This window comes from Talpa europaea (genome assembly GCF_964194135.1).
Source record: "Talpa europaea genome assembly, chromosome: 15".
Taxonomy (NCBI): Eukaryota; Metazoa; Chordata; class Mammalia; order Eulipotyphla; family Talpidae; genus Talpa; species Talpa europaea.
The window spans coordinates 23,967,167-23,980,859 of NC_140083.1; the positions used below are offsets into that span (position 1 = coordinate 23,967,167).

General features: G+C 34.0%; 1 protein-coding gene across 1 annotated transcript in view; it reads right to left on the bottom strand.

Moving 5' to 3' along the window:
* Nucleotides 1-562: 562 nt before the first annotated feature.
* LRRIQ1 (leucine rich repeats and IQ motif containing 1) overlaps nt 563-13,693 on the bottom strand; it is a gene marked incomplete at both ends in the record, with an annotated part of 135,822 nt that continues 122,691 nt past the window's right edge. Inside the window, 3 exon segments of the mRNA XM_084254647.1 lie at nt 563-715; nt 8,967-9,027; nt 10,826-10,958. Of these exon segments, the coding sequence (XP_084110773.1) occupies nt 563-715; nt 8,967-9,027; nt 10,826-10,958 (347 nt within the window).

Genomic DNA, 13,693 nt, shown 5'->3' on the forward strand with positions numbered 1-13,693 from the left:
ATGCAGAAAACAGTTTTGTCCCCAATTAATGGTAATAGATATGTGTGACAGGTTTACAAATCCAAAAAATAAGCATTAATAAATATAAGCTGTCATCTATGAATGGAAATAGTTTTTGAATGCATGGTTTTGACAGTATAATATCTAAAATTAGGCTATTTTTAAAAAGTTCACTTTAATAAAAATTATCTTTACCTATAACATGTATTAAATCAATGACAAAAGGCCAAAATATACTACTTTGATACAGAAAATCAACTTTTTACATTTAGCCTAAAAAATTCCTTTAGAAATAAATGATCAAAAAATTTAATATAATCCACAGGGATTGGGAAGTTGGGGGGTAAGGGGTAGACCACTGTGTCACAGAAATACAATTAAAATAAAACTGATGATACTAATTTTAGAAATAATTTAATTTTGTTTATATCAAAAGAAGACATTTAAAGAAAGAAAAAATCCAAATACACATTTTTGGGGCTGTTATGGTTGCTGGCATCCTACCCCCTATCTGTAAAAGAATGCTTGTTGGCATTAGTTTCCATCAATTCATTTGTGATTTCTAAATTAATTCTGAAGGAAACCACAACTTACTTGAGGATCCCGCTGAGTGTCTGTGTGCCTGATTTTTTTTTTCTCTCTTCACAGACAAAGCACTTCCACTGGTCATGGAAAAAAGGTCTAAATCCGTGTCTTCTCTGCTTACAAGTCTTGCCTGGGAGCAATGGGAGAGAATGTATACAATCATGAAACAAAATATGGCATTTTCTGAATGCAGCTCACATTACCCCAAATAAACAAACAGGCTCTGTCAAACAACCTTCTTCAAAATGATACCACAATCCTTTATTGCTGCCCAGGCAGAACAAATGCACTATGTCAAAGCATTTTTTGCAAATAAGAGCCGATTTTAAAATTGAGGTTTGCTATTTGAGTCTGTACAACAAAAGAAAACATTTTGGTACAGTAATTTTGATGAAAATCAATCTTAAAGGCAACTGATGAACTTTAAACAGCTTAACATCACTTATTTTACCAAGTATATTATTTAATTCTTAATTGAATGTTAGAAATGTCACAATGGATTATTTTTGCAATATTTATATTTTACCACTTATAAGTATTAGTCTTCTCAATAAAATCCCTGAAATGCCTTTCATCCCATATTTATGTTTCACAAATCACAATAGATCCTTACTTTCTCATTACAACCATCATTCAATAAAGATATTACACATTCAGTCTCACTGGGGAGTAATTTTTTCATGTTTGATGTGAGAAAATTGAAATACAGCAAAATAAAGCCATAAAATAATCACTGTGGTTTAAAAATTTTATACAGATGATGAGCTATAAAAACACATGAAACCAGAATCTAAATCATTTTCTTTCATATTCTGATCTTGCTTCTTCTTCTTTACATGCTCCTTTCCACTTTCTTCCCACCCACACACGCACTAGCTTATCATTATTAATTAAGTAAACAAGTTTGCTATGCCGAAATCAGAATGGGAACTATTCCATAATGTCAGTCGCTTTTTGATGTACCTGGTAAGTGATATAATTTCACTGTCAAAAAACTTCAATAGAAAACTATTCAGAATAAATAACAGTTGACTTCTAACTAATAGTAAAAATGTTATATATTCTTTCTGAATTTTATGTACAACTAGTACATAGGGGTACGTATCTAATTGTTCGTTCTTATAGAGCAGATCCATCGATATTAAGACTTGAAAGCCTCCCTGGTGGTGCAAGGGGTTAAGCACAGCACTATAAAGCAATCCACAGCCTCAGCAGCAGGAGTTCGATCTCCAGCTGGCCAGGGAGCAACCCACATGGCGCAGCAGACCTCTCCTTTCTTGCCTGCTGCTCCCCTCAGCAGTGTATTTCAGTTAGTCCTCCTGTTCTGTTCCCCACTCTGTTTCTGGTGAATCCTTTCACACCCCCACACCTCTGGCCTGTATCCCAGTTCCTGTAGGCATAAATAAACAAATCTTTTAAAAAAAAACTAAGACTTAATAAAAAAACACAATTGTTAAGAAGTTAAATTAAGGTAGAAATACCAAAGTAATACCACAGTTTTGGTGAGATCAGTCAGAAAACAAGGAAGACTATATTAACCACTAGGGGAACTTCCTGTTGACTAATGAGGCTTTACTGAAAACTTCAAATTTTTTAAAATCAGGTTTTATTTGTTTCAATTTAATGATGTAATTTCTCTATATCTATTTACAAAATAGAAATCCCACTGTCCTGTAAGTAAGATGACACCTATATGCCAAAAAAAATGATTATGAACACATACCATCCTCAAATTCTGTCATGTAAGCCATTAATAGCCAAAAGATTATTCCTTGCAACATGGAAAACAATGTCAGCTACTAATTAAGTCAATTTATAAGTGTATTTATCAAAAGCACATGATTTCACATTGGTGATACCTAGTAGCATAAAAGCAAAGTTAGAAATTTCATAAAATGACTAGTTATAGTCTCATTAGTGCACATATGTCATAATGACATATACACTAAATTCAGGTTTTTATGTTGAATATCATTCTTCCTCTTACTATTAACAGATAAATCATGAAGTAAATATCTTTTTTTAAAATTTTTTTAAAGATTTATTTTTATGCATACAAGAGCTGGAGTACAGGACAGAGATGTGGGGGTGAGAGGATCCACCAGAGACAGAGTGGGGAACAGAACAGGCGGACTGACTGAAATACACTGCTGAGGAGAGCAGCGGGCGAGACAGGAGTGGTCTGCCTCGTCAAGAAAATATATTTTATACCACATAAAATGGATATACTTAAAAATTGAAGATAATTGATCATCTTTGAAAATTAGTTCTATAAAAATGCATGTTTAATTTTAACACTCTAATAGTAAATATTTTGTACGGTTATAGCAAAATAAGCAGTTTTGAGTTAATGTCACTAGAATTTTCTTATTGCAGTTCAAGAGTTTGTAGTGATTAAGTAGAAATTTTTGCAAAATTCTTGCAGGCTTTTTTTCTTTCCCCCTGAACAGGTTATAATTATAGCCCCATCTAAGAGCCTTGAAATATTTTTGCCCACATTATCAGAATGAAGGAGGGGAAAGCCTGTTTACTTACTATCCAGATTTAACAAAAACAAAAATAAGTGCAGCTTATAAGCTATTTTGTAGTATTCCTACAAGTATGTATTCAATATTAGTTTCAAAATTAACAAAGGTGGTGTATTTTTTTCTTCAACTTGCTTTTTTAACTGTACATCATATCTGCGAAATTCAGGTTGGGTTCATTATTTTAAACCTTTGAATAATATCCAAGACATTAGAAAATTATTGCACATGCTATGAACATACCACATTACTGTATTATTCTAGACATATGCATTATTTTATAAGTTTATGGAAGAGGCTTTATTATATAAGAAAATAAAGCAGTCTTTATTATATAAGTCACTTTAAATGTCTCAGTTATTATGTTACAAGGAGTGAAATGCATAAACTAACTTGCAGTTCAATCATTTTCAAAATTTTTATTTTGAGGTAATTCAAAACTCCCATAGAAATTGAAAAAAATTGGTACTGAGAATTAATTCCCTGTATACCATCCACCCAGCTTGACTCAGTGAATCTCTTATATAAACCAAGTGTGATTAATAAAACCAGGAAATTGACATTGTTCCAATACCATTACTAACCCATAGATTTTTTTTTTTAATTTATTTATTTATACAAGCACTGGGTACAGTCAGAAGCGTAGGAGGGTGAGAGAATTCACCAGAGACAGAGCGGGGAACAGAACAGGCAGACTGAAGAAATACACTGCTGAGGGGAGCAGCAGTCATAGCAGGAGAGGTCTGCATGCCATGTGGGACCCTTGCTGGCAGCCTGGGATCGAACCGGTGCTGCAGAGGCTGTGGGCAGCTTTGCAGCCCAGAGCTCAACTGCTGCACCACCAGGGGAGGCCCACCACAGATCTTATTAAGACTTCACATGTGCCATTTTTTGTTTGTTTATACTTCTATAACATGTTATTACATGTATAGGTTCATATAACTATTACTCTTCCATCTTCCCCCCAAAATGATCTTGCTCTGTCTTTATAAATATACTCTCTCCCGAACCTAACCACTGGCAACCGCTGGAGAACCAATATGTTCTCTATCTCACTAATAACTGATTTTGAAAATGTTATATAAATGAAATAATACTGCATGTAACCTTTAGAAATTGTTCTTTTTCATTTAGTACAATGTCTCTTGAGATCCATCAAGATCTTTGTATCCAGCTTTTAATCTTGTTTGTTCCTTTTTATTGCATATCCATTGTATGATGTACCATTTGTTTATGCTTTTACTCAATGAGATTGGTTTATTTCCAATTTTGGCTATTAAAAATAAAACCGTTATAAATATCTGTGTATACTTTTTGATTGAAAATAAATTAATTTCTCAAGGAAAAATACACTGGAGTAGAATCATTGGGTCATTATGTTTTATATATATGTATACATACACACACATACATATATGTATACATATGTGTGTGTGTGTATTTAACTTTTCAAGAAACTGAAATTTGGGCCTTTCCAGTGGTGCAGCGGGTTGAGCACAGTGCTGTGAAGCTGTCCGCAGCCTCTGTGGTGCGGGTTTGATTCCTGGCGGGCCAGAGAGATTCCCACATGGCGTGGCAGACCTCTCCTGTCACGCCGGCTGCTCCCCTCAGCAGTGTATTTCAGTCAATCTGCCTGTTCTGCTCCCTGCTCTGTCTCTGGTGAATCCTCTTACCCTTCTCCACCTCTGGCCTGTGCCCCAGCTCTTGTATAAAAATAGATAAATCTTAAAAAAAAAAAAAGAAACAAATTTTCTTTTAAGTGACTGTACCTTTACCAGCAGCAATATATGAAATTCAGTTGTGCCACCTATTTATCATTACTAGGTAACATTAGCATTTTATTTTAATCACATTTTATTTTAATCACTGTGCTTAGTGCTGTGGCAGTGGCTTTAACAACTTCCCTAATGATTGATATCTGATATCTATTCATGTGCTTAGCTCTATCTGGATATTCTCTTTGGTGAGGTCTACATTCAGAGTCCATGGATGATTTTGATAATCATCCATGTTGCTCTGTGCATCAAGGTTTTTCTTTCAATTTGTAGGTAGGTATGCCATTGTAAGAATATACCATACTTCATCCATTCTCCCTCAAGATGGTGAACATTTAAGGTTTTTTTTGGTATTTTTTGACCTTTATCCATAAAACTTCTATGTAATTTTCATTCAGTCTTTAAGTGCACCTTTTTATTTGGGTAAAAATTTAGGAGAACTAATAGGGTAGGATTATGCATAATTTTATAAGAAATTGCCTATATTCCAAAATTTAAAAAAATGCACTTGGATGGGCACAGGAGGAAGGAAGGGAGGTAAAGAGTAGAGAAGAAAGAGAGAGAGAGATTATATTTTATATTTAGGTGATAAACTATTGTTATATTTAGACACTGAAAAAATTGTTTTTGTAATTGGTTTGTTAACCTGTTCTATGAAATCCTTCATAGGATGTACTCAGGCAATTATTTTTGCCATTTGATTTGTACTATTTATAATTTTTAAATAACTTATTTTATGTTTGGTTTGCTAAGTTGCAAAGATATCCCTAATTATTTTATCAATTTTACAACTTTCCCTTTCACCTTTAAGTCTTGAAACCTGAATTTCATTTGACTATTATAAAGGGTATATGTGGTCCACAGGTACTCCTGTCATCTCTACCCCCCTAGACCCCCTGCGATGTGACCTTCCCATATTTATCACATATTCCAATAGGGTGAAATGTCTATTCCTGAGCTATTCATATTTATCCACTATTCATATCTACGAATCTATTTATCAATGCATATGCCAGCACCAAAATTTTACCTTAGTTTTCTATTAAGTGTTTACATCTGGGACACAAGTCGTTCTTTTCCAAGGTTGACATATAATCTTGGGTTTTTATTCATCAAGATATATTTTGGAATGAGATTTCTGAGTTTCCTAAAAAAAGCAGCTAATTTTGGTTGGAATTGCTTTTAATGTACATATTTATAGTGGGACAATTGACAGATTTAATATGCTAAATTGCTGCATGGATGAATAGTAACCCTACTGAGTATATATCACTCAGATCACTTTTAACGAGTAAGTGGGATTATTCAGTTGTTGAGAAAGCTGAAGTTAGTAGATCTTAGCTGAATACGTTTTTGAAATTGTCTAAACTGGAAGGAGTTGCCTTGACCAAGTCACACTCTCTCCTGAGGCAACACAGGAGCATAAAGCCTGGCCCTACCACCTCAAGCTGGGACTATCCAAAGAACTTCCCATTACTAAAGCTCTCTTCCTCTACTGCAACTCTAATGCAGTTCATCTCCCTTTGCTCCACCTGGCTTCTTACATCTCTCAAAGGGGTCATTTTTTCTGGAAGCCTTCCTCAGCAGATGTCAAATATCAGAATATCAGATATATCTTTCTTTCTTAGGGATCCTAAACCATTACTCTCTATTCCGCAGGAAGATCCTGGAGTTTTAGAGGATAAGTTTAATCTAGTTAAGAATACAATTGTCTAGGGGCCTCTCTGGTGGCACAAGGGGTTAAGCACCACACTACCTGCAGCAGGAGTTTGATCCCCTGCCAGTCAGGGAGCAACCCACATGGCGAAGCAGACTTCTTTTGTCTTGCCCACCCTCTGCTCCCCTCAGCAGTGTATTTCAGTCAGTCTGTCTGTTCTGTTTCGCACTCTGTCTCTGGTGAATCCTCTTGTATGCATAAATAAATGAATCTTAAAAAAAAGAATACAATTGTCTAGATCTGTGGTATGCTCTTAAATATATATTTGAAAGTAAAATGATAACTTGTTTCCATTTACTTATTCCTGTTACATGATATACTTTAATTTTGTTTGGAATACAAAGATGACCTTTATTAGCTTCCTCAAAACTTAGCATTTGAATGTTTGATCATGTGTTAGTCTGCCCTCATTTTTGAATGTGAGTGAAGACTATTTTGGATGATAATTATATTTATTCCTATTATTACATCTTTTAGTATGCATTATTTCTGCTTTGATGTCAGCTATTGATTTAATTATAGGTCTTTCAGAGATAATCTTCCAATTCACTAATTATTTTTTTTAAAGATAGATTTATTTATTTATTTATTTATACAAGATTGATTGATTGCTTGATTGATACAAGCACTGTTTACAGTCTGAAGCCTGGGAGGGTGAGTGAACTCACCAGAGCCAAGCTGGGAGCAGAGCAGGCAGAAAGACCGAAGTACACTGCTGAGGGGAGCAGCGGGCGGCAGGAGAGGTCTGCGTGCCATGTGGGACCCTCACCCGGTGGCCAGGGATCGAACTGGCGCTGCAGAGTCTGCAGGCAGCTTCGCAACCCAGCGCTCAACCGCTGCACTACCGGGAAGGCCCCACTAATTCTTTTTTTATTAGTCCAGTCCAGAGTTTCTTTCGATAATAATATATTTTATTTCCAGAACTTATCATAGGATCATTTGCATATACACCTCTACTCTAATTAAAACACTATCACTTTTGTTCCATAATTTTCTGTCCTTTTCTTATGTGTCTTTTCTCATGTTTCAAGGAACTTACAGTAGCAGAAATTGCACATTTTTTCCACTTTCCTCTTAATTATGACTGCCTCCCATCCCAAGCACACCCCCCAAGGCTTTCATTCCCCAATACCTCAATATTTCAACTTGGGGTCTTTAAATAGCTTAGTATCTTGACATAAGCCCTGGATCGTTTCCCCTTTCTCCTCTCACAAACAGACAAAAGCCAAAGTAACAAACAAAAAATTGTGTTTCTGTTATATTACCATTTACCTTGTTTTGCACTTAGATGTACCTCTTTAATATGGGGAAACTTATCATTGCTATGTATTAATCATATATTAGAATTGGCCTGTATATTACAATATGGAGGGATATGGAAGAAAGGGATTAATGGTCAGAGCATTACTCTCAGAACTGATTTGATTAGTAATCAACCCAATCTGTTTTCATGTCTTTTCTTTAAATGAGTTGTTTATAAGAAAGATGAATATAACTTCTGTGGATATAATAATACTAGTTTCCATTAGAAAGCATATTATCTTTTTATATAAATGATAAATTATACATGATAAATTATGATCAGTTTTCTTGGTGAATGTAGAATCTGAACGAGGAGATTAAATGGCTGATATATGTAAGTGGTCATAAAGTTAGGATCACCTGATATAGCCATTTTTACCTGCCAAGGAAGTCACACACTTTTGTCATTGGTCAGGGCACACTCTTCTCTGGAATTTTCTGGAAACACATCAAAATTTTCTCATTTTATGAGCTCCATGTCTCTAAAATCCATATTGACTATTTTCTTTCTGTTAACATAGGCTAACTTCTAATAGACTCTAATCTAATGGACTTTATCAATGTGCTTAGTTATATTATCTAGAATACTCATTTTGGTCACTGCAATAGGACTTGGTTGTTTCTAAACATCTAATCATTTGCACTTTATTACTTAGAGTGGATGAGTTCAAAATTTCTTGTTAATTTTTCTCTGGTTTTAGTTTTAGAGTTGTGAGAATACTTTTCTTTTTCTCTCAAGTATCTTACTTTTTAAAATGGTCAAGAAAATAACTTCATTATGCAACTTCCTGTCCATAATAATTTTATTTAAATATGGCTGTATGTTACTATTTTAAAATCTGTCATACTGATTAATATTTCAAATTATTTTAAAGCTATATTAAGAAAATATTATGATTTTGATACATATTATTTTAAGATTACCACAAATTGATACAATTGTGATATTTTGATATTTTCATAATTGAAACTAGTTTTGACATAAACATATTTTAAAGTGCCATTTATTAGAGTGCTGGTGTCCATACTTTTTTTTTTTTAAGTTTTAAACACATTCCTTACCACAAGCTGAACTCTCCCACCATTGCGTACATCTGGATCTAACTCAGGCAAGAAGTGATTGCTGCAGAGTGACAAAAACAAAAATTACATAATATAAATGTAGAGGAAAAATACCAAAGAAAATATCCAATGAAAAGTTTTGGAGAAATCAATAACTTACAAGGACAATTGTGCATTGCATCATATATTCAAATATAATTTATTTAAAAGTAAGGAATACTGTCAAATTTTTAAATATATCTAAAATCTATTCTGAAACATTTGCTTAGGTATTACACATTATCTGTACTAATGGTTTTAAATCTCCAAACCAGACCTTTTATATCTTATTTAATAAAGATGGTAAACTAAATTTATATTTGTTCTTAGTTATAAGAATGTTATCTCAAGCATTGAATGATAACCAACATAAAAGATATTTTTCTTGCATTGATCAAAATACTGAATAAAAAATTCTTAAAAGCTGATAGTTTTATTACTACCTTATTTGCTCACAATGACATGACATAGCAATGTAGATTATAAAATGTTGCTTTAATTTCACTTTCATTCTCCATCTTCATTTCCATGTTTTAAAAAGAATTATTGATAGAATTGATTACATTTGAAAGTTTCTATTTATATATCTTATAAAAATATTTTAGTTTTTACCCAGTGGATAAATTTAGTATTAACCTTAAAAATTACAGGATATTTTTTGTTATTCATTGAAATAGTTATTCCCAATAATGGAAAATATTTCCAGCGTATGGTCTAAGTTAGACTCATTATGAGTTTATATATTTAACGAATGCTTATAATAGCGTATTTAAAAACTTGGGTGGGTATATGTCTTCACAATGTATGTCACACATATTATCTTTTGGCTTTTATTTCAATAAAACTTTGACCCAGCACATATACAATGTGATGGGCTGAATTAAATTCCCTTAAAATCCATCTGTTTAAGTCTTAACTCCCACTACCTTGAATCTAACTGAATTTGGATTTAGAACCTAGAAAGTGATAATTAAGGTAAAATGGAGTCATGAGTATACCCTAATGTAGTGTGACTGGTGTCTTTATAAGAGGAGATTAGAATACAGACACCACAGACAGAGGAATGGCTATATGAGGACACAGTGAAAAGGTGACTATCTCAAGCTAAGCAGAGAACCTCCAAAGAAACCAAACTTGCTAATTCTTTGATCTTGGACTTGTAGTCTGCAGAACAGTGAGGAAAAAACTTTGCTGTTTAAGTCATTGGATAGCTGCTATTTTGTTAAGGCAGCCCTTGAGAACAAATACATCCATTAATGTACCAAAATAAATTGATTAGGTTCAAATCACCTTGTTTGTTGCTAAGGGATATGAACATTTGATATCCTCAACCTTGTGAATTCACCTCTATGCTGTCAGATAGATTTTAATCATTTCACTATAAAAGATAGAAAACTAAAGTATTAAGATATCATTGCAAATTAGATACATGAGGAGCAAAGTGCCAGTGCCAGGGTTGAATAATCATTTTTACTGCCAATCATAAACGAAAAAACAAATCAAAATAAAAGGCAACCTGTAATACGTGCTATTTATAAAGTTAAAAGGTATTGCATATTTTACATACTTTATGAAGTTGAATCATTTGTGTGGTTCATCTATTGATTTTAAGCATTACAGAAACAGAGTTCTGAAACATTTTAGGGTGAAAAATATCACATGAGTAAATCTATTTCATATAAGAGGCCTTTTATAACCTAGCAATGGGTGTATTAGCCCCTGGCTATAAAGTCATGTTTGTTTTAGCACAATTAACCTAAGTTTCACTTTGCAAGATATGTTGACAATACAAAAATCTAATTTAAAGGAAATGACCTCACCTTTTCGTATTTCTGGAACCAGTTGTTTCATGAACCCCAACCTGTGTGTGAAGCCATTGGTATGTGTATTCTTTACTCCTTTCTAATTTTTCATTTACAGTAGAATTCTTATGGATAAACTCTTCTTCCTTGCCTGGGGAATAAATATGGAATTTTTAGTTATTTAAAGAGCTCACACTTTGGCCAAGTAGTTCAATGTAGGCTGTCACAAGAAAGCAAATAATTCATGGGAGCCAAATCATCTCTAGGAAGAAAAATGTCAAGGATTAAGATTTTCCTTGCTTCAGTTTGAAACCTGTCTCTTGAAAAATAAAGGAACTGTTTAATACAACCACTACTTTATAAGGTTTACTTTTTTAGTTTTTTAATTAGAAAATTCAGAAAATTAATGTTGGCAGGCAGTAGGATTCTAGAATAAAAAGAATATCTGTTTGCTGTCATGTCTTTTCAGTTTTTTTCCCAAGTCTAGTTGTTTTTGTGTTAGCCTTACCCATAAGTAGAATTTATAAATTACATTGAGGCAATTTGACAGAATTTTGATTTTAAATAAAATCAAGTTTGTTTTATGTAAGCTAAAACAATATTTTAAGCTAGGAATATAAAACATCTTAGGCTTCGGAAATTGCTTATGCCATAGCAGCTATTCCAGAGATGGTGGGGGAAGCATAACAATGAAGACAATTATGGAAAATATTCAAGAGGAGAATGGGTTAAAAATGGGTTAAAAATAAAAGATAACATACAAGAGTAAATACATTACTTAAAAAATTCCTTATGTTCAAATGCTAAATTGACCATAGATGTCTGCATTAATGAAAATTACTTGATACTGCTACTATGTCAATGCCTTGAATTTCAGAATCACACTTAAGAGCCTTCATAAGGCTGAAGAGTTGTTTTAGAGACATCCTCCATCATTTTATCATGTAGGCTGCTTCTTTTTGGTGCCATCACCATGTTTAAGGTCTTGTTAGTTTTGTAGGCTTGATTGACAGTACACCAGAGAAAAGTAGTTCTGGAAAAACAACTCTTGGTAATCAAACTCACACGAATAAAATCTGTTATTTAATATGTCAATTTATTAATATGAATTATTCTTTCACTAGAGATGTTAATGTGTAGAAGGTCACCTTATATTTACAAGTCATTTGGAAAACAAGTAAAATAGGGTGCTAGGCATGTTTTGAAGGCTTGGTACACATGTACATACAAACACACATGTATGCAGAAGCTTAGCATTTGTCATCCTGAATATTGAGTATGACACATTTTTCATGTCTTTTTTTTGCTGAAAAATTGTTACTGTGATTAGTGAAATGTCTCTAGTTTTCAATCCAAGGAGATACTAGAATCTCAGGCAAGCTAAAAATCAGGATGTTTCATTCTTCTTAATTTCATGGTGCTTAGTAAAGTTAACTTCTTTTTACTTCTCATGCCACCTTGTGTTTCTAAAATAGTCAAGCTCCTTACATCCTGAGCTTAAGCCAACCCTTGCATAATTGCTACATTGAAAGAACAATTGCTTCATATGAGAGGGCAGACCAACTATTTGAATCCATGAGCAGATACCATCTTGATAAATGGCCTTATAGGTATATACAGTACAACTATCAAGTAGACTCAAACAAGGGAAGATTTGGTATTGCCACCACCAGTTACCACATAACATTAAGTCTCTTCCCCTGCAGAGCTCCAGCCTTAGATCTGCTTTTCTTCAGTGATCAGACTGGATGTTCCACCCATGTATGCAGTGATAGACTAGGGAGGACTCTGAGCTGATGATCAACTGAGCCCATGGCTGAAATCTCATCTAGATTGATATATGGTAATTCTTTTGCAACTAGTGTACTCTTAGCTAAAATTAAAAAAAAAAAAGCAAATCTGTGTCTTTTTATTTGCAAAACAGAGACATATAATTGCAATAGTCAGTTTTAAAAGTACTTATTTTGGAAAGTTTCCCTCAACTCTACAAAACTCCATAAGCCCTAAGTGGTTTTTACATCAAAACTCAGCCAAGGTTTTAAACAACAATCCCCTTGAGTAAAGACAAGAGATTTCACTGTAAGAGTCTAATTCATATTAACCATTTAACCCTAAGGCATAATGGTAGGTTGGCATGAGCACAATGTAGGAAAGAGATCAGGTACAGTGGTGAAGTTGGCTGGATGCACTGGAAGATACTGCAATGCAAATGCTGGAGGAAGTAATTCTGTTTTGGCTAAATCATTTCAGTATTATTCCTGTCACTGAGAGAGAGGTAAGATTTACTTTTTGAATTTTGCAGGAATCATGCTTTTGGAATAATGGTGACCTGTACTAAACTGAAGCTCATCAGTTTCTAGTCAGGTGCTCAATAAATCTTTCCTTTCAATTGTGGAAGGAGGGTCACTCTCTCACAGAAAGCCAAAAAAAATTTTTTTTTAAACATTCTCATTTATTTTTTTTCACAGTATAGAATTTCTCCCCTGAGGTGTGGTCGCCATAGTTTTCCCACCATGAAGGGCCCACAGTCCTCCACTCTTTACCTCCTGGCCTTTCCTACTTCTCTGGATCTTGCTTCATTAATTTCTGTGTCATCAACCTAAGATATAAGATCTTTCTTTGAGGCCACCCTGGTAGTGCGCGGGTTAAAATCTCAGCAAGAGATGGCATGAGATGGCATGAGATGGCTTCTCAGCCAGGGAGCAACCCACATGGCACAGCAGACCTCTCCTGTCTCATCCACTGCTCCCCTCAGCTGTGTACTTCAGTAGATCCACCTGTTCTGATCCCCACTCTGTCTCTGGTGAGTCCTCTCAATCCCTGCACCTCTGGCCTGCACCCCAGTTCTTCTATGTATAAATAAATAAAATAAATCTTTAAAAAAAA